This window comes from Corvus brachyrhynchos, unplaced genomic scaffold (genome assembly GCF_000691975.1).
Source record: "Corvus brachyrhynchos isolate BGI_N302 unplaced genomic scaffold, ASM69197v1 scaffold4, whole genome shotgun sequence".
Taxonomy (NCBI): domain Eukaryota; kingdom Metazoa; phylum Chordata; class Aves; order Passeriformes; family Corvidae; genus Corvus; species Corvus brachyrhynchos.
Window position 1 is genome coordinate 8,676,853 of NW_008237878.1, and position 22,597 is coordinate 8,699,449.

The 22,597-nt window shown below is 36.0% G+C and overlaps 1 protein-coding gene across 1 annotated transcript in view; it reads right to left on the minus strand.

The window, feature by feature from the left end:
• The window catches only part of CUNH3orf67 (chromosome unknown C3orf67 homolog), a 72,281-nt gene that overhangs the window by 1,897 nt on the left and 47,787 nt on the right, over positions 1–22,597 (minus strand). Inside the window, 2 exon segments of the mRNA XM_017732590.1 lie at positions 3,781–3,872; positions 17,502–17,563. Coding sequence (XP_017588079.1) covers positions 3,781–3,872; positions 17,502–17,563 — 154 coding nt within the window.

Below are 22,597 nucleotides of genomic sequence, written 5' to 3' on the forward strand. Positions count from 1 at the left end.
AAATCAGAATTATATTGCATCCAGGACTAGCTGGATTTATACCTTTATATCAATAATTCCCTGCAGGTATTGTCATGTGACCAAAAGAAGAACTTAGTTTTCTAGACCTATCTTGTTTTTAAAGTCAGGCTTCTTTCTTTTAGCACCTCACAAGACCCCCAAATGCATTATAAGGCATTTCTAGGTGTTGCAACAAATTTCCAATGGCAGCATGGAGTTCAGTTCTGAGCAGACATGTGAAAACCTCACTGCTGTTCTTCTTCCTAAATAGAAGTACTGCTTAAATTAAGTGATATTCTTCTAAAAGACTCCAATAGTACATAATGGTTGTGTTAGAAGGTGTCTTTCTTATTTCAAGTGGGCAACCTGACCATATGCAGGAAAGAAGTGCTTGTGGCCAAATTAACTGATAAACAGGTCACTTTCAAAGAAAATTTCCATAGCTGTTCATATTGCCACTGCCCACACTTTAGGGGTTGAAGCTGCTCAGAATTGCATGAAAAAACCTCTTGGCAGTTTAATTTGCATCTCAGGGTGAAAGCAAAACCAAAGCTTTTGTTCTTCAATCACTAAAAAATTAAATGGTATTTTAGGTGAGAAAATAACTTGATTTTAAATGAAAACTGAGGTCTGTGATGTACATTACAGAGGGATGAGTATTTTTTTGTTGAGCTGAAAGAAGACTGAAAGTAGCTAGTGTCTGTAAATACCTGTTATGCTAAATGAAATGCTGTCCCACTGAAATCAGGGGAGCTATTGTTTCTCTGGAAAATGACTTGCTCAAGATGTCTAAATCCATATAACAAAGAACAGGGCAGGCATGTGGCAGCTTTTTCTGAGCTCGGAAATGAATGTACAAATAAATGTGTTGTTATTTGGATTATGTTAACAGTGTTTGCATAGTCACCACAGTCTGGAGAACTAAACTAAATCATTTCCCTTTTCCCAGAAATACATTTTTACCATATTCTAGGTTTTAATATTAGAAAACATCTTGTAGGAAATCTCACTTTAAGATGCATGGATCATATTCTGACCCTGATGGAAGTCAAGTGCACTGCATCAGCTGTCAGCAGATGGTGTGCTGGAAAGAACACTGCTGATATTTTCTCCAAGATGATCCTTGAACACTGAACTACAATGCTCAAATCTATACTGTAATTATGTACTGCAGGATTACTATATGAATACTGTCAGCAGCTGTAGCCCAAAAAAGAAGACTGTGTGGGTCCTAGAGTTTTTATAACCTTATCCCTTGGTCTTAAGACCAAGATACCATAAAGTTCCAGAGAATCTATGGCTCTGTCACTGTCACTTACTGTGGAGACTTTCTTGTTATGTCAAGATAAATGAAGCTGTCTATACCTCAGAAATATCAATGCCCAATAATGAAAAAAATCTATGGAAATGTATCATATTTATGAGTCTAAATTTTCCTCATTTTATTGGGAAACCTGTTGAATAGAAGACTACTTCTCATTGCATCTCACCATTTAAATAATGGATGGTGCAAATATTGAGAAAGGAACTACAGAGTGAAATGTTTTCTTAGAAAGGAATCACCTTTTTCCCCAAAGTTAAGTCTCAACTTGAAGATTTTTTTAAAATATAAGAATTGACAAATCTTTTATTAATTTACTAATGCTATACTGTTTTTCTTTAAGGATACTTTTAGATAAAATTCCTATCTTGAATACATTATGACTCATTGCAGATTTTCAGAGCTTTTGTTATCCTGTGATACTTGGAACACTTGTGATACTTGGAACACAGAGAAAATAATCTTGGGACACTTCCCAACATGAGAATGAAGTAATTTTCCAATGTGATACTAAAAAATCAAAAAAAGGTGAGGGTAAGCAGGGCAGCAGAATTTTCTGGAATGGATTTGAGCATTCAGTTTGTTGTTCAGATCTGGTATGTAATTGTCAGTAATGAACCAGCTCTTTTGCTGCACAAATAACTGACCTCAAGTGAAGTGATTAAGGAAAAAAGTTTTTCCCAAAGTCCTTGAGATATATCACAGGACACAATTTATTTAGCACCTCTTTCAAAAATGATACTCCAAACCATCTAGTTATCATCCATCAGGATTTCTTTTAAACCAAGGAAAATACCCAGATTCTAATGTTTGATGGGGATGATCTAATCTGGCAGGCCTTTATCACACAGCACTGCAGCTTCTCTGCTACTTTCATAGAGAGGAGTGTCCAGTAGTTCAGAAAAAATCCAAACTGTCCTGTTTGGGGAGGGAAGGTCATAGACTGGTTTTGTCGTTCTCTCTTGGAGAAATGATCACTTCAATACAGCACGTTTTTTTGTGTATCTGGAGATAGAAAAATTTCTGTATGAAGTTATCAAAATCACAAACATCCTACATATAAATGATGATATAAATTTGACTGAATGAAGGTACTAAAATAAAAAGCCAAAATAAAAAGCTATGGTATATAGGCAATTTCTGTTCTCCAAATGTGTAATCAAAGGCACATGATGTAAAATATTTCAGCTTAAAGGAAAATGAGTTTAGGAACAATACACAAAACCATTTGGAAATTCTAGTGTGGATAACAGGAGAAATACAAATTCCCAAATATACTTCTTTTTAAAAGCTTTTTAAAGGTAATAATACAGTTTAAAAAATTTACAAAAATTATGGGTTTAATGCAACAAGCTTTGGATTTCATAATACTAACGAGAAAAGTTCTCTGGGACCTTTCATGAATTTTTGTCCAATGTACCTATAGCTCAAGGATGACTGTTCAATTCTGTTTGGCTTATTCAGGACCCTTAACACTACATATTACTTGATTCTTCAAAGCAAGGTCCCTTCCTGACAGAAAAATTGTATTTTGCTGTCACAAACAATTACAAATCTACGTCTATGAAAATGTTCCCATTTTGAGGGGCATAATTTATTTTAGACAGTAAATCACTGAGATGTCTGTACCCCTTGGACAGCCAAAATACAAGGGTCCAATTTATGAGAGCTCCCAATGAATTTCTGAGACCTGAAGAAAAATGTAAATGTCTACCCTGGAAGTGTCCAAGGCCAGGCTGGATGTGGCCTTGAGCAGCCCGGTTGAGGGGAAGGTGTCTCTTTCCATGGCAGGGGGGGGTTGGAACTGGACTCCAAGGTCCCTTTCAGCCCAAACCATTTTATGATACTCTATGATGATGATTCTACCCTGTTTCCTAAGATAACTGAAAAGAAAAAAGGGCATTTGAGGAAAACAAGGTATTTTCTTTATTGTGTCATTGACTTTCCAGTTTCAGTGAAGTTCTTTACCATCCTCTAAGCAAACACCATTAATAAGCAAAAACCTGTAACTCTGGTGACAGTAGTCCTCAGGAAATCACACTAAGATTTCATTTAAAGCTAAATCTGCAATTTTTCTTCATAAGAGAAGTATCTCTTATGCAAGTATAATCGTGCCTCTGAATAAGAATGTTTAGTCTTTGTGTTCTTTCTTATGTAGGTTTGCCATCCCCATTAGCATAAATTCCTTATTTTTAACAAATAAGATGCATTTTTTATGAGTTAATCTGTATAGAGTCAGAACATCAGGAAAGAGCAACAGCATGTTATTCTTCTAGCAGAGGCAAATAATACTGCATGGAAGACTCTGCTACCTTGAGCTGAGATTAATAAACAAGGGAATTTGAAACCAAAAGGTAGTAAGATAGAAGACTATGAGAAGGCAGTACCAGCACCACAGAAAGAACTTTTAGAAATGTCTTTCTACTTAGGTTCTTTTCATTGTCTTCATAAATTCCTACCTTGAGTATTCTGTTTTGTTGAAGATTTAGTGTGCTCTTCTAGTTGTTGGCTTCCAGGAATGATGAGGGGACTGAACACATTTAACCAGTTCCTGTAAAATAAAAATCAGAATATCATTAATAAAAGCACAGTTTGTGTTGCTATTTTTTCTAATTATTTTGATTATTAAAAAAAAAACCAAAAACCAAAAAGAAATTGCAGGTTGTCAAGTGTTTTGAAACAAAATCAAGCTAGATTTCATTATTATAAAAATAGATTTTACAGTTAATACAATTATTAAACATTAAGGCTTTCTTACTTCCTTAGCCTTTTCACCTGTTCTGTTCACATTAAAATCTGTGGTTTAGGTCAGGTTTGCTTTTCAGATTTCAGCTGGTGTGGGTCTCTCAGCACAGGGTGTACAGGAGGTGTGATCCGTAACACAGAGTTATCCTTTGGAAGCCTACAGGACTGATCAGAGTCTTTTTCTGAGGAATAAAAGCTTGGAATGAACAACCTGTGGGAGTCAATTTGATTAAAAATCCTTACCCTCTCTAAGGAAAGAGGCTCAAAGACAATCACAAGATGTGTTTGGTTTGGTTACCACTGACTTGGCAGCGCTTGGTGCCCTTGCAATAGGGTGACACAGAACGTGGTGTAACATTCCCTGTCTGGATGGGTGGTGAGTTAGAGCTGAACTTAAGACAGGAAATGGATGCCACTAAGTTTTCTGAAGAGGAAACACTGGATTGAGTCTGAATGTTGTCGTTGATATGGGGGAAAAAACATTCTTAGGCAAATACATTATAAATAATTCTTTATATCCATTTCCTATTGTTATAAAATGTTGTATGTAATAAATAAAAATTCATTACTGAACATAACATGATTCTACCCACTGGCAAGACAATATAGAGGACTCTTATCACAGGTGTCATGTATCTATTTCACTTCTGTAAAGAAAAAGATTTTGATGGGATCTTCATCGAGGAGAGAGTACTTTCTTGTCCTGTTCATGGACAAATTATGTCTCTCCTGGACACTAGTGTGATAACTTCTAAAAATTATTTTCATGCTATCATACATTCATGCAAAGTTCAATGTTCCTTTCACATATTCCACTTTATGAAACACTGTTTTTGATTGTTACATCTCAGAGAAAGGAAAACAGAACAGCTGTTTTTATTGTTATTGTTGTCATGGTTTTTTATTGTAAACTGCAGTGCAGTGACCAAGTCATTCAGATTATGCTATCAGTCAGAGCAAGATAGCCCTGGAAGGACACATCTAAGTCACAAAGACATTCTTTGTTCAGGTGGCCATGTTTTGTAATTTTTTCCACATCTGAAATTAATCCCCGCACACTGTGCATAGCTGCTGTTTCCTTACGTTCCCATCTCTCCTCTCCGGCAGTAAAGAGCTGTAACACATTAAAGCTTCCATATCATCATTAACTAGACTGAAAAACTGAAAGTCAACACTTGAACACAGAATTTGAGGGACCTCAATGAACCACCTCATTTTGATAGAACCAGATTCATCGTTTTTGACCAACCTATTTCACTGCAAGGCAAGAGGTATGGAAGAGGATAAATTCCCATATGTTTGCTTCATGCTGATGGGAGCAGTACAGCTCTAAAAAGTAAATTAAACTTGGTTTGGGATTGATTCAATTTATGTCTGGCTGTTCCAACAGCTGGCACAAAAGAATTATGCATGTGAACTTGTGCTACAGGCCAAGGAGATTAGCCAGAGCTGTAGAGGTAACTTCAACATCCATGGCTTTGTCTAAAAGGGATAACTTTTTCCAAAGCTTGGCAGATTTCTTTACATTCCAGACTGTAATTGTCTCAACTTGATTGTCCAACACCAAGGAAACAGGTAATACACTTCTATTTTCTGAAAGGCCTTCATGATCTCATGTACAAGTTGCTTCTGTCAGAGAAATCTGGCAAGGCTCAGTCATCTGGTACAATTGCTAAAATATGCCAGCTGCTTTTTTTTTCTGTTAGTTTTTCTGCTACTTCTGGACTTGTTATTGATTCTACATCATCTCCTGTTGGCCTGTGTGCATAATCTGGGTTGAATCTGGGGACAATCACCTCTCTGTTTGCAGTCAAAATGGAAAAAACTAATTTTCTGCCTCAGGAAACAGAACTGTTGGTGTAGAAATCCAGCAAGCAGTATATCAGATTTAAAGGAAGAGATATTGGATTTTCCATCATGTCAAAATGCAAAAAACATACTTTAAAATTTTCTTACACTGTCATATTATTTTCACATATATGGCCAACTTCACAGCCAATCCTTCTCTTCTGCTGTAAGCTAGGGCCAGTGGGAGCTGGTACCACCAATGTACACAGCCATATGCTTACCTAGACTTCTCATTATTAGCTGTCTGTCATTGCTCACCATATCTGCATTCCCTGAATGCAGCCAAAGGCTCTTTGTTTACACCAAAGCTTCAGAAGTTTTTAGGAATAACAGTTAAATGCAGGCTGATACCTAGTAGCATGGTAGAATATATTTTCTATTCCTGTCCCTTGCATGTGTGGTTTGATCTGCCTCAAAATCAGCCACATAAACACTAGAATCTGACCATCCTCACAGGATGTGGGCTGACAGCACAAAGCAGCAGCACAAACCTGATTCTTTACAATTGCACTGAAACACAAAGTCAGCAAAGGCAAAGGTGATCTCTCAGAGAAACGGCATCAATTTTAGGGAAGGTAAGGAACTACTGTGAGTGCCAATCTACAGCTCTGCTTGCCACGCTACCTTTCCTTCCACATTCACTACAGCTTTTGCAAAAGGCAGCCATGTTTGAGAACCTGAGAAGAACTAGAATATTTCTGCTGGACAACTGCAGGAGCAAAAGTGCAAGGAGAGAGAAAGACAGTGCTCACTTCTAAAGAGAGTTACCTTAGTCAGACCAACAAACACAGTTACAAAATATAAAAGCTTTAGAGTACATATGCAGTTATACAGGTCTGGTACAAAACACAAGCATTTAAAGATTCCTGTTTTTCATATAAAACATGTATCCGGGAATTCCTAAAGAAAGTAGTTGGTACCTGTAAAGCAGAAAGGATGTTAGCAAGAAGGAAAGAAAGATATTAAGGTAATTACCTCCAATGAAAAAGAAAGAGGCAATTCATTTAGAAAACAGTGAGGGAATGAAGTAATAGTATGTTGTTAAACCAGTACTTGTGCTATAGTAATAGTTCTTATTACTCAGGAAATTGGTGAATTTTAGTTTGAAGTCTCATATCTGGAAGATCTGCATGAAATATTTAGTCTGAGAAATCAGAGATGGGGTGCTTTTTGAGTATCTGGGTAATTTTATCTTTGATTTTGTCCTTCATTTATTGGAGTCAAATATTATTTAAAAGTGTTGTTCAGTTTCATATTCATATTTATTTTGATGTATCTGATTCAGTAGATGAATGATTACTTTTTCGAGGAGGTACAAGTGTAAGATCTAATGATTTGATGGTTCTAGAAGGAGGCAAAGAAGTTTTTATCAATGACAGAAGCAACAGAGATGTGTTGGAAAGTTTAATGTTTCCTATTAAGACAGTCTTGATTCAGCTCATGTTTTTTTCTCTCAGTGTCCAAGAAAAACAAATAGTTTTGCTATTCAACCACCTCCCACCAAGACAAGTAATCAAAAATTAACAGTATTAGGGATTCATTGTTGACTTAGTATTACTTTCAAGAACAAAACATTTTACCCAACATATATTAAAAACTGGTTTACTACTTCGGTAAGTTAGTTAGCAAAGTCTAAATTAGCCTCCTAAAATCTTGAAGAGAAATTTAAAAAAAATCTCATGCATGCTGAAATCTTCCTGGTCAAATTACAGTAGGGAATAAGCGCTGGCAGCTGATGGATAAACTTCTGAGGAGTGGGTTTACAGCAGAAATTCTGACAGATGCTGCAGCGGCGCAGTCACAACAAACTTTCCACAGTAAAATCTGCAGCTGCTTTTAAGAAGCAACTAAAGCATGTTTGTATGTGTATGTGTGACAGAGGGTTTCAGTGAATTTTAAAAAAGCACCCTGAAAAATGTGTTAGACCTTGACAAAAGGTCAAGGACTAGCATGGAGGCAACTGGCAATATTCTGAGAAACACAGTGGCCTGTGTTCCTGTTTATTGTGGTTTTATTCTGAGTCAATAAAGAGTATATATTTTTTGAGAACTTATTAAAGAAGCTAGTTTATCTCATTAAAACAGAAAATTTAATCACACATTCTGACTAATTAAAAACGCTCTATTTATGCTATCAATGCCTCCAGCTGTAATCAATACAATCAATGTGCAATGAACTATCTAGAGCTTACTGATAACAGTGTGGAATGCCAAATACTGTCTTTTGACATTGTGAGCTGCTTTGTAGGAAAGCTCAGAACAGCTACCACACACACTCAGCAGCATCATGTACCTTTAGTGCTTGCACTGAAATTCTTCCTTATTCTGAAAGCTATTCTCCATACCAAAATATAATGCAAATGTTATATAATCTTGTTACATTTTTCTTAAAAAATATTACTTAAAAATTCTTTGAAAATACTTTCAGATAATAGAGGTCATATAGTGAAATATCACATGGCAGCTGAACTGTGATGGAAAGCAAGAGAATCTTTTGACCTTATGAACATAATTTCAGTTTTATGACAATATCTTAAATTTTGCAGAAAAAAGGCCTCCATCAGCAAAGTCTGTTGAGAGAATTAGTGATGCTTTATTAAGTAGCTCTTATCAATGACAATGTCTTAAAATTATTACCATCAACAGAAATCCTTAGTATCAGAAGTTTTTCACTGAAATCTAAATGAACACCTTTGATACTTTGATTTTTTCACAGATACTTTTGCAGACTGGGAGACTGAGAAAATGTCAAATCACTTAGTATAAAGATTTTTAATATTGCACTGACTTGAGATAGCATACTTTATTGCATTTCTTTTGAATCAAATTTAAGTTGTATTATTTAAATCAATGGGATCATTTCATCCACTTTATTAACAAAATTGAAATGCTTGAAAGTTTTAGTATGGTTTTGTCCAACAATCTATACCAAAATTAAAAGGAGTATTTGTTCAGCCTTGTAGTATACTGCAAAAGTGCAAGGCAATGGCTCCATTATATCAAATCAGGGAATGAAAAACCAGCATCAGTTTTGTATCATTACCAACACATCAGTTTGACAGTCTATTCAGCACCTGAAGGGTACAGTCACTAGAAACACAAAAGATCGTATTTAACTGCATCTACTTAGTGAATTTTTATGAACTTGAGAGGAGAATGGACTTGTGCCTGAGTGAAAGAAGAGGAGCACATTTGCTGAACTGTGTTTTTACACTGGATTATTTGACTAACTGTGGAGGGCCAGAAAATGTCAATGTGTGAATCAAGTGTAAAAATATTTTAACAAAAAAAGGACCAATTCCTGACATCTTGCTATCAACTTAAATCTCAGTGCATACTTCTGCTGTATTAGCAATATTTAATACCACATGGAGCAAATCCTGCTGTAAATGCTCAAAGTGCATAAGTGATATCATACCATGATGCACTGAATGCAGAGTGCCAGCTCACATCTAAAGTATGGTTCAGTTCTGCTAAGATAGAGACTTATTTTCCTTCTTGTGCCCGTTTGGACAAATTTGGAGGAAAATATCCTCTGATAGAAGGCAGGTTACAACCATCCCTCCCCCACCAGGTTTGGGGAAAAAGAAATTTTCCTCGGAGGAAAGTGAAAGAGATAAAAACTATTTATTTAACAAACACACAGGAAAAGAATACTAATGCTCAATAATAAAACCTCTTGCTGTGGAGAGAAAACCTGGGAAAATTTCAGAGTCCTTCCATAGTCTCTCCCCCTCCTTGGAGCTGGGTTGTGGTGGGCCCCCCTCCAGGGCCTCGGTGGAGACCAGAAAAAGAAGAGAAAAAACCAAAGTCCCAGGAAAACAAAGTTCAACTCTCCATCTCCCTACAGATAAAAAGGAGCTGGAAAACCTGGCTGGAAAGCAAGCAGGGCACTTCCTCCCCTCTTGCTGCTGTTGGAAGCAGAGGAATCTGTGTATCTCTGCGTCCTTGAAACAACTGTTTGAAAAGTTTGCTCGGTTATTTTTCCCTCTCCCCCCTCTCAGGCTCAGTTTAAAGGCACAGAAAGGCACAAAGTTAATTTCTGGGCATAGAGCAGAGATAGGGGATGCACATCATAAAGTCACCCCAAGACACTTCTGTTTTTAGTTTTAATTATATCTACTTAAGAAAATTTAGTAGAGACTATTTCAATTCTTAGATAAATTAATAAAAAGTCACCTGGCTTTGTAAGACCCCTCATCTATTCCCTGATGCATCTCTTTTTGGACCATGCATTGCTGGTTAGGCTCCTCTAGATTAAAAGATGTGAATTTTCCATTATTTCCATATCTGGTCAGCCTCAGGCACGTGCAACTTCATTAACTTATGCCAAATTACCTACACACACCTATTTTGTTTCTGCTTAGTCATATGTTAATCCTGTATTCATAATGGGAGGTCTGAGGTTTGGGTTTATTTTTTAATGGAAGTACCTCCATAGAAATAAACTCTTCAATAATAGCTTCAGTAGTGAAGCAAGGACTTTTGTAGGCTATTAATAAAGAGATTTGTTTGACATACGTGCAAAACACAAACATTATTTGAAAATATGTTGAAGCTAATTTCAGGTACTGCCACCACATATGACTGTAATGATTATGAAATCATCTGAGCTTTATGTTGTCTATTATTGTATCTAAAATGCTTTGAACAATTCAAATTCTTGAACATTTGTAAGTTTTTACATAAAAATTCCATAAACTGAGACAAATTCAGTATTAATTTATACATCAATAACTGTTCACTGCTACTCAGTTCCAGGTGGGGAAACCAGCTTTTTTAAAATGAAAAACTGAGTGAGTTCACAGAAGCAGAAGATATACCACCAAAAGAATACAGAATATACTTATACATAAAAATCAAGGATTTTTGAATGCATATTTTAACAAAAATCTTGAAAAATAACATAAATATATATTTTCCTATGACTTTGCATGAATTGGAAGTTCTATTTTGAAAAGTATTTAAGGACAATCTGGCAATACATTGATGATTTTAAAAAAAGCAAGCCATGAGCTACATTGTGTTATTTTCCTGGAGTGCCACTGTAGTTTCAAGATATCATTAAATCAGCACAAACCAACACTTATCATTTCCTGCACATTTTTCACAGTGAGCTGCATTCTGACTATGAGTAATCTGTTAATCTGTTCTTTGCCTCACAATCCATCGAAGTGACAGATTCATTTCATCCCTAATACATAATATCTTCATTTACTGTATGCCTTACTGGAACTTCCTTTTTTTCCTAGCACTAAGATTGAGAAAATCACAAGCATATTTAGAAAATGCCTTTTCCCTTCCTCCAAACCACTTCAGCAAGTCCATTTTGCCAAACACTGCACTTCTAATGGAGGCAGGGACCTCCTTAAAACCTAAATAATTTAATTGTCCATGAGTTAGTAACATGAGATCATAAAAAGTACAAGTACAACTGTGCAGGGAACATTTGAATCTGCTCTTAAAGCCTTAAATCTCTAAATGAACTATCTTAGGCGTGCTAGATTGGATTCAAGGATAACAAAGGAGATATGAATTCTACTTGCTAAACAAGATATTTAGATAATGCTAGGTGCTACTATAGTTATGTACACTATAATCACGCAGACTGGTATTTGCTGAAAGTCTGACCTGTCAATGCTTTCCAGTTTCTGTTTCATTATCAAAGTGGAAATGATAACTTTGTGCAGGTTATTAAAACCATACACAGTCATCTACATCTAAAAATATGAATGACCTGAATTTGGAGGTTTAACAACTTAGTAATTAAAATATTTTGCTATTTGGTCGACGTTTTGTAGTTAAATAAATGAAATTTCTATCATAGCTTGGTTAAGTGGGAGGAACATTTAATTTTACTTGAAGACTGAACCTTTAGATCATCACCATGTTAGTTTGCTGTCTAGATTATAGTCTTGATATTCACTAGCAATATAAATGGCACTAGTAGAGAAAACCAGTTTTAACATCCGATATGAGTAAAGTACTAGCTCTTTCTTCCTTGCTAGTTGTGATTCATTTATCAGAAGATCAGCTGTATAAACTGGAAGTAATGAATTTGCAAAGGTGTGTCAAAATTCCTTTGTGTTAATCTAATCTAAGCAAGTAAATTCTAGTAAATACATTAGATACTCATTGATAAGTGAATCAAATGGATTTTCACATTTAGTGAAGTGTCTTTTAGGTAGGATGTACTTACTTTTTTACATTTTTTTAACAATTAAATAAAATTTAAAAAAAAAATTCTATTTTACTGTTCTACCAGTTCAGGAAGCACCTGAATCTAGTGACTAAGAAGTCTTGCAATTAAAGTAATTCCTTTTTCCATAACTAGCCACCAACAGCATCTGACTGTTCTGTGCAGTTCCTAAGGCTCTCAGAGTTTTCAGAAGATGGACTAAGACTTTAGGTGCTGACTTGTGGCTGGACCAAAGCAACCCATCATCCATAAACACTGGAGATACCCTGGAAAAAGCCACACTGGCAAAGGGCCATAGCAACAGTTCAGCTGAGTATGGAAAGAGAGATTGCAACAGTCTGGAAACAGGGATCTCATTCTTTCAATCTGACATATCTGAGAGGTAAAGTCTTTTACTGCCTTTTGTCCATCTTAACATATAAGCAAGGCCTTTGTTTGAATGGCCCAGGAATATCCATAAAAAGTGTGTGACTGACAATAAAATTCTTCTCAGTAAGTCCTGAAGCTAAAAAAAAAAAAAAAGAGAGAGATACAGAAAAAAGAGATAGACTACCTTACACTGACATGGATGTAACAGCATGTTGGAAAGTATTTGCCATGTTTTATATTTAAATCCTTAGTGCATATGTTGCCACATTTTTCCTTGTTCTTAGATTCCCATACAAGGGAAAGCCATTTTTGGATTATTTTAACAAGCTTTAACATGTTAGCCACTCGGTTCTCCATAACCTTTCTGCAGCTAGGCTTTTTACCATCATGATTAAAAAATGTAACCTGTTCAATTAGATGGTTCCTTTGCCATTTGCTTCTTTTGTCATGTTCTTTTTCATGCACATTATTGCCTGACAAATGCAGCAGAACTTCGCTAATTCAGATTAACGACTGGGAGATCTACTGCAAATTACTCTATTTTGTGGGTAAGTAACTGAACAAGTAAAATAAAAACCAAAGTACATTTTGTGATACATCGTTCTTGTTCAATTACTTTGACAACTGTTGTGTAATTTTATACTACTTCATAATGTAATATTGTCTGTTTTGCAGAAGTAATGGGATTGTATGACCTTGATCTTGTAATGAATCATAAGAATAAATATGCTTCTTTGTTTGAAAAACTCAGTCTTTAAATGTGCTTCTTAACTAAGTCATTCTGCTAGTCAAACCTTTGCATGGAAATACAAAGGCCTCTTGTGCCTGAATTTCACACTCTACATGAGGGAGAGGTTCTGCTGTAGTGCAAACATATGTCATAGCTACAATCCCTCATTTGCTGCACCATTTGTTTAATTTTACAGAATCTCTCAATGGTTTAATAACACATGCATCAGCTATTGCAATGTTTAGTTTTCATCTGGGATGGATGAGAGTAATTGAATGGTAGTCTCAAAGATACTTTTAATATTTGAAAGTTTACAGTTTACAGTAAAGTTTTATGCTGGAATCACTGATATTATGCAAATTATGCAAATTTCAGGTGCCATGATAATGGCAATATATATGGTAACAATAGGTTCTAAAAAAAGACTTCTCTAGAAGAAAATTTCAAAGAAAGAGAAAGAAATAATTTATTCCCTGAAACCAGCAGTGGTCAGAATGCACAGAAAGAGGTGTTCATTACATTTACATATAATTTATATTTATAACTAACATACCTAAATTTTACCAGTCATCAAGTTTGAATATAATTTAAAAATACTTTCAGTTAAGGGTACATGGTTATGCGTTTTCATGATTCATTACCTGAAGTACTGTGCATGCATGTCATTACAAAAATAAAAAAATCACAGTGTTGGATAAAGTAGCAACTGAGGATTTGGGTTCTGGTTTTTTCCTTAAGGTAAAACCAACAACTTTATTTTGAAAAGTTATTGTCCTCCTCAGACACATCACTCTCCATATCAATGAAACATTATGTGGTGACAAATCTCAAATCTATAACATTTACCATAAAAGGGATGAAAATGTTACTTACTTTTCTTTGGGTTGACTGTGTTGTTCAGTTTTTTTGGGTTTTTTGTTGTAGAGGAAAGAATAATGATGACGTCCCAATCAGTCTCACATAAAAAATGTAGGTTACAATGACAAGCCAACCTGCTTTCGTCAGCTTGTAACAAGCCCACTTGAAGGGAGGTCAGTGGCTCTTAATCATTTGTCAGAGGCTGCGGGCCTTATCAGCTGATTTTAGATAAAAGAAACTGAAAAAGAAACATCTGGGTAAAACCTAATTGAAAATTTGGCCATGCACATCTGGCATGAAATTATTTAAATAAAATATTCTTCTTGTGAAAGGATACTCAATTAAATGTTGAAATATTTGTGCCGTACTTTAGTGCAGTTTCTGGGGAACAACTGTTTGAACAAGAGGAACGAATTTTATTTGGTATTTTGGGAAGAGCTGAGTAGGATGCCAAGACAGGATCTAGTGAGGCAATGTTTATAAAGACAGGGTTTTTCTAATAAATTGAAAACTTTCTCTAAGGTAGAAAAACCAGCTTTTATCAGAAATAAATTTTCTGGACAGCATCTGTTGAAGTTTATAAAAGTCTATTAATAAATTAGGTTCAAGTGATCTTTTACAGAGAGCAGCTCTGCATTTCACAATTCAGTATGGCTGAAATTGTAAAACACTTACTGTCTTCCAGGATTTCCTTTAGTGAAACTTCCAAACCTTCTATGACACACAACTAGTTTGGATGACAAAATCTTATGAAGTAAATGCTGGTTACACAGAAAATTCTAGTCCTTGCACTGGAGGAAGCAACAATACAGATAGTTACAGCTCCCTATTTGGAGAGAAGAAAGCAATTCCCGAGTTCTGCCAGGACCACGCAGCACATCAGTCAGTGGGAATTGCATGGCCAGGGCCGAAACACTGCACACCACCTCACTCTTCTGGCTGTGCAGCCTCTGCACTCAGTTGTCTCCTTTCATTAACTGGTTCTCTGCCTTGCAGAGCAGCATGAGGTGAGGTGATTTGTATGGCAGGAGCAATATTCTTGGCAGACTTATGACCTTTACCCAGTGGAACCAATGGACAATGAGTCGAGCTGAGTCTTTTTATTGACTGAATTTCCATTACCTTCACAGGCTTTCTTTCCTGGCTTGTCCTTTTATCTTATTATGGACAGAACCTACATTTACTGGACAATAGCTTCCACATTGGGCTCTTTTCATTTCCCAGAAAATATCACTACTACACTTTTTAAAATTACTCAAGACCCGTTCTTTACCCCTCTTTACACCAAACTATTTGTTCATTCAGTAAATGCACCATGTAACTGTCTTCCTACCATAGCATTTACACCCACACACCTAAAGGGGCTGTATCAATTTTTCAAATATTCTATGTGTTCCCTACAAAGCTATAGCAGGCTTACAAAGCTTTAGACATTTTCTGGTTGCTTATACAGGATTTGTTAAAATTGCCTTTAAAAAAAATTTAGGAACTAAGTTATAGAATTACCATTAACTTTATTTCCCTCTTATTTAGGTACACATCCTCTGCGAAAAACATTACAGAGTTTTCCATTATAAATGAAAGGTAACTATGTGAATAATGGTATTCAAGTCACATCATTTCCAGTTTTTATATCATGATGCAAACTGACCTCATAATTTTGTCATCTTCTGTATTTACAGCCCAATAACGCTTTTCTGGCAGTTCACAAGGGCTACTGAATTTACGAGGCACTTGCAAGTCAGGTATTTTATGAATACCACCTGCATTTCTCGAAAATGATTTCTAGGGAAATTTAAGTCTACTGTGTGTACTGGATTAAAATTGCATAAGAACTAAGTCATAAATTATACTCTTTTGTTTTAAATTTTATTATATGGAAATACAAGTTTTCATTTTGATCATATTAAGTTGATATGATGAAACACTTTATTTTTACAGATGATGGTGTTTATTTGTTTTTTCAGTATATAAAATGTACCAAGTACCAAATTGCTTTAGCACATGCATGAAAATAACTTAATAAAACCTGACTTAACCAATGTATGGGCAAAAAGAAGACAAACAACATAGCTTGCACTAAAATATAGGCAATTCTAATGTCATCAGAATTATAAAATCAATTTTGGAATAAAGAGTTCAAAGTTCTGTCTCAAGGTACCTCCCGTTGCACTCTGTGGACTATAGTCAATGATCTCTGTCCACTTCATCCATTCAACAACTCATAAGGAGATGGTTCCTTTGACAACCCAAGGCAGAGGGGTCTTCTAGACAAACATAGGTACTTTGACTTGCATGTGAAAGGGAACAGGAATCCAGGATTATTCTTTAACTCCAGTAATATATCGGAAGTATATGGCTGCATGTTGCAATAACTGATGCATCTGGGTGAACTTGCACAGAAAGTTTCATATTGTTCAGTTCATAAAATCTAATCAGAAGATTTTGAATCCATAAAAATATGGATGGCGAGTGATTCAAGTGGCTGAAAACATCTCTGCGGGGAGAAACATCCTGCACAACTGACTGACAGTGAGCTCTCATAAAACATTTCAGACTTGGTAAAATATAAAGAAGTTGTATCTGAAATGTCCCCTACTCCTACCCCCCAAAACACATACCTCATCCAGTTAAAACTCAGACAAGCAAAATCCACATTAATGACACCAAGTGAAAGTGAAATAGGACTGCTTTTAAAAATTAGTACACCTCTTGTTCGGGCAGTTAAAAAATTGACAGTGATGTGAGGGTTTCACAGGTACAAAGGAGGTCTGAGACTGGACAATTAATCTTGATTGTCTCAATAGTCTCAATCTGATTAATTTTCCCTAGTCACCTTCTCCCCTTGTCATCTCACCTTACATTAAAGTCACAGGGATTTTGTTGCTGATTCCAAACAAAACAGATCAAGCTAAAAACCTGACAGACAAAATATGCTGTAGACAGGATCCCTTTGCTCTATCCCAGAGTGTTGTAACCCCCACTCCTAACTGGGCTATCTATTGAAAAAAACCCCTTTCATAATAAGTAACATTAAAATCTTTTGGAACAAATTGATTCCCTGACACCTACAGTCACATACAGAATTCTAGTTCTAAGCCTTCAAAGCAGAGAGGGAGAGAGGGAGAAAGAAATAGATGAGAGTGCATGTATGTGAGATGAGGACGATTTGCTGAATCACACATCAAAGCAGATGTAGGAGCAAGGCCTGTGTCAGATACTTTAAATACACAGTGGTACATCCAAAACATGCAGAATTCGGTTCTGTGTTCCCGGACAGCTCAGACATACTGTAGACAATGACTAAAATGAGCAATAAAGCCCTCTGAGAGGAGGTTGCAATTGAAAAGAGATTGAAGATTAAATCAAAGAGTGTCACATTTAATATTCAGAACTGAATCCTTACTGCCTGGGCTATAAATGGAATCTTACCGTGGGCTGGAATGAGAAAGTGGGCTCATTTCTTTCTGATAATGATGCTCCTGACTGACGGGCTATGGAAAACAAAAAATAATAGATTGTTTAGAAGTATGTCAGAGACCTGGTATGAGCATACACATTTGCAGCTGCTGATACTAGAATTTTACAGTCTTTTTTCTTATCTGTGAAATTAAAAATGGATATTCTGGTCCGAACTGTACAAAAGCACAACTTTAAGGATGATTTTTGTCTGGGTGGAAATACATATAAATTAAGGAGTCGATCACACAGTCATTTCTCTGCTGCCTGTGAGAGTGTTGGGACAGTCAGGAAACTTCAGAGATGGGGGGTGGTAAAGTCTTGTCTGACAGAAGAGTCTGGATTGAGCATGTGTAGGAAGCATGAGGAAGGAACTCTTAGTAGGATCTGTGCAGAACAAACCATTTTTAAGAGTAGAAAACACCAAGGGAGAGGTAAGAGAGCTGGTACATCAGGTTAGAAGCACCAATAGCAGTTATTTTAGCAGTCCCAAATGAAGATTACTGAAGCACATATGATTCTCCATGGCACTGCAGCTTTGAAGCCTGGATTAAGCTGTTCTGAACAGCTAACAGTGGACTGTATGAATATTCATACAAAATACAATATTTTTCCAGTCTTCAAATCTTACCTACCCATTGTAAGTACATGTCCCAAAAGTTTCAAACTACATTTGGTTTATGGCATTAAAAAGAGTTATTTGCAAGAAAGATCAATATCATAAACTGATGTAAAAATTCAAGAATTTCAAAATCCATAAATACATTTTCTCCCAGAATATATGTAGTTCTACCAGAAGAGACTTCCCCTGCCATTATCACACACCTCAAAAGCAATTCTAAACAAATCACTGGAGGAAATGCAAAGTAAGTGAAAATGTAAGCATACACTAACAATACTTACACAATTTAGTACACAAAATGCTAAAATAATAAAAAGTGTTGTGAAAGGATTCTTTTTAAAAAAGATCAATATAAAAATGAGTATGTTCTCATGGTTTCAGAAAATGGAAAGGGATGTTGTAAAATACATGTTCAGGATGAATGACATCCTAATTACTACCAAATATGACTCACTGCCTGGTGGTGGATAGTGCAATTCCCTGATGACAGCTAGTGGAAGATTGAGGACAAGACAGAGAGTGAATTAGTCAGTCTATGAACCAGAATATCTGTCTAAATAATTTTTGGTCTTATTTCATAGTAAAGAATACCCTGCCTCAGTTTTGCGATTTGACTTGATGTGAACAGATCCCTCCAGGGGTTGTCAAACTGAGCTCACAGTTGGCATAATTCTGGGTTTAAATAACATTCCTCTTGTCTGTAAGACTTCAGTTCTGCCAGACCATTTCCATGTTAAGTGACCTTCTTTTCTGAAAACTCACAAAGGAGGCCAGAAGACCTTCCACAAATTAGGTATGAACCTGGAAGTACTCTTTCAAATATTTTTCAGATCAAGACTTATGTGACTGAATTTATATTTAGGCAGTTGCTTGTGGAACAAGTAATCTTTCTTCTCTGTGAGTACTTACCCGAAAGACATATCTTAGTGGTGGGCATAACTTGGATTCTGCTAATGCAACATTATACCACTGTTATACCACTACAAGCTTCCAGGATATATCAGTGAGCAATTAGGAGAATCTTCCTTCTCCTTTGCATTTCTGACTGAGAAACAGGGACCATATGCAGTAAGAAATCTTGAATACTCTTGTAGACAATCTTTCTCCAGAATGTTTGTGTTGTATTTGAATTGATGTCTGAAGTGTGGAAACAACTATCCAAGAAGCTGAATGGGCCAATTCTCTGACAGGGCAAGGAAGTCTTACAGGATCTCTAGAATAAAGCAAGGCATTTAAGCAGAAATGTCTTGTAAGCTTTGCAAATTTTCTTGGATAATGTTTATATGTGTGGGTATAAACTTCACATTGAACTCTGCAATATATATAACTGTGTCTTCATAGTGTTGCAAAGCTAGCATGGATTTTCATAGGTCTTAAGATTTAAGAGAACATTTAGGTAAGACACCGTCAAATAAAATATTTTAAAATATTTGGCTCTATATACACATAGTATTGAATTGAAACTGTGCCCCACACACATTTTACAAGGGCTTACAATCCTCGTTCAAAGTAAACCCATTTTAAAGTAGAAGTTTTTCATATTTATAACTGAAAGTTATGCTGGGTAGTGTGTAATATTCAAAGTGATTTTATTCTTTTTTGGCTGTCATAGTTTACAGCAGCTGATAAACCACTTCCATTTCAACATTTTCTCCTGACAGCATATATCCAGTTCTTGGTAAACTATCATAGAATATAAAACCACAATTTTAGTATATCTGTTTTGTACATGTTTAAGAACATCTGTTCTAACTGCAGCTCAGTAATGTGATTGATCTATGTGCCTTTACATTCACAAGGGTTTCTCAGATTCATTTAAGTCAGTAACATGACACTCTTCAATGAGTCTGGAAATCAAGCCAAAAAGTTTAAGTGATGAAAAAATTAAACTCACTCAGAATGTGCTTTATATATAAAATAATGGTTGGATACATAAATTCATTATCTAACATGATTATACCCTGTCTTGCCTTGCAAAACATCAAAGGTATTTCAAAATTAAAGATACACAAAAAGCTGCCTTCTGGTGGTGCTGTTGCCATAGATTCCAACTAAAGGACACAAATGCATAAAATGAAGAAAAATTTGGAAGAAAATACTCCTTATTTATCTTTGAAAAACATAAGAGAAAGAAAGCAATTGATACTACTGATTTAAAGAATCAGAAAGATACAACCTGGAAACACATGTAAGCATGAAAGTTTAATCATGACAAGAATTTCAAGCTGTCCTTAATTTCTCAAATTCCAATATGAGGATTATTTCTATTTCTTTTCCATATACTGCAGTGCTAAAGTAATTTACCTATGCAACTGGAAGATGGCTACAGATCTATATCTCTCTCTCTCTAAACTTTTCTGCAGTTTGTACATCTGATTTTGGAAGGATTGAGCATTTGAAAATTCTCTTAACTCAAATGATGGTGGTGCTAAAGATCAGGGACATAAAAACAAATCTGCTTTTATTCTGCACATATATTTTTTACATAATAAAAATATATAAGGAATAAATACATGTATAAGAAACACTTCTTTATAAAAACTGGAAGCTGAAGAAATGATGAGTTTACTAGTATTGGCGGATGAAAGCATTGAGAGCAGCCCTGTGGAGAAGGACTTGGGAGTATTGCAGGATGAAGAACTAGACATGACCTGTCAGACCAGAGTACCAATTGTATCCTGGGCTGCATCCAAAGGAAGCATTGGCAGCAGGTTGAGGAGGAAGTTCTGCCCCTCTACTCTGCCCCTATGAGACCCCACCTGGGGTATTGTGTCCAGCTCTGGGGTCCTCAGCACAGGAAAGACATGGACCTGCTGGAGTGAGTCCAGAGTGGGGCTGCAAAAATTATCAGAGGACTGGAAGATCTCTCCTATGGCGACAGGCTGAGAGAGCTAGGGTTTTCAGCATGGAGAAGAGAAGGCTCTGGAAAGGTCCTACTGCAGCCATTCAGTACCTAAAGGAGGCTTTACAAGAAAAAGGGGGACAGAATTTTAGCAGGGCTTGTTGTGGTAGGACAAAGGGCAACAGTTTTAAACTAAAAGAGGGTAGATTTAGACCAAATGTTAGGAAGAATTTTTTTACATTGTGGGTGGTGAGGCATTGGAACAGGTTGCCCAGAGAAACTGTGACTGCCCATCCCTACAAATGTTCAAGGCCAGATTGGATGGGGACCTGAGCAACTGGGTCTAGTGGAAGGTGTCCTTTCCCAGTGCTAGGAGTGACGGATTAGATGACCTTTAAAGGTCCCTTCCAAACCAAACTATTCTATAATTCTATGATTTTAGGTCTTACAGAAAGAGAATGCCTGACTAAAGACTATTTCATGTCAGCTAACCATTTAAATACTGGCACAGCATTGCTACTCTCACGTCTTCTGAAACGTTGTAAGCATATCAAAATATACTAACATTCACCATCAGCACACCAAAATTTCCCCAACTACTTTTTAAAAGCTTCTGTGTTGAAAGAATGTGGGGTGATTAAATAATCACCTCCATTAACAATTGTTGTTAACAGCCTTCTTAGATACCAAAGGTCTACAGAGTGAATTATCCCCCTCACATAGATACTCTGCATTTTTCCAAATGCTGGAACAGAATTACATCCAGCAGTGTTAAACACAGAAGTCCATACTCAAAAAACTTCTATCATATCTATGAATAGCTGGTGCTCTGGCTGATATCTCAGAAAGGAAAATATGAAGTGAAACACCAGATGCTGGGGACTGACTGACACTGTTCAGAGTTCTCTCCATAAAGGCTGAGTAAATGGGTAGGGAAGACCTGGAAAGCTGAATGTCTTTGTTTTTGTGAGGAACTAAGTGGTTAGTCTTTATCTGAGAAAGATCAGGTTTCTTTCCTAAGTTATTTCTCCTTGAAAATGAGTTTCTTGCCATTTAATCTTAAAATAGTCTCAGTGTCCGCCTTGCAAAATGCAGTGGAAAAACCTGCTAAGGCTGAATGTGTAAGGTACAACAAACTCTTCAGTCAGCTGAATGAAACATGAAAAACTCTCTCAAAGACAAAATCTTGCCTTTTACACTTGAATTATGTAGAGAAAGATGAGCATAAAGGGCTGTTATGAAAAACTACAATTATATTAAATTGCAATTTATATTACTAACCTATTATGTCTAAACACTTTTTTTAGATTGAAGCTACAGAAGTTGATCAAGGCAGTAAGATCAAAGAATAGTCTTTGCAATCATATTGTGCTTCACTGAACACTGAAGGAGTACATTTTACTTTAAAAGTTCGTTATGTTTTAGTCATGCACTTTGTATTAACCAAACCTGATGTATCTAAATATTCTTATCAGTTTCCTTATAATTAAGCTACTAAAAAATTAATGAGACTGCTATTCTCTATATTTAATTGACTTCCATTTGCCTAGTCTTGCAGATTTGAACCATGTTTGAGCCTATTTAGTGAGCACAGAGAAAACACAT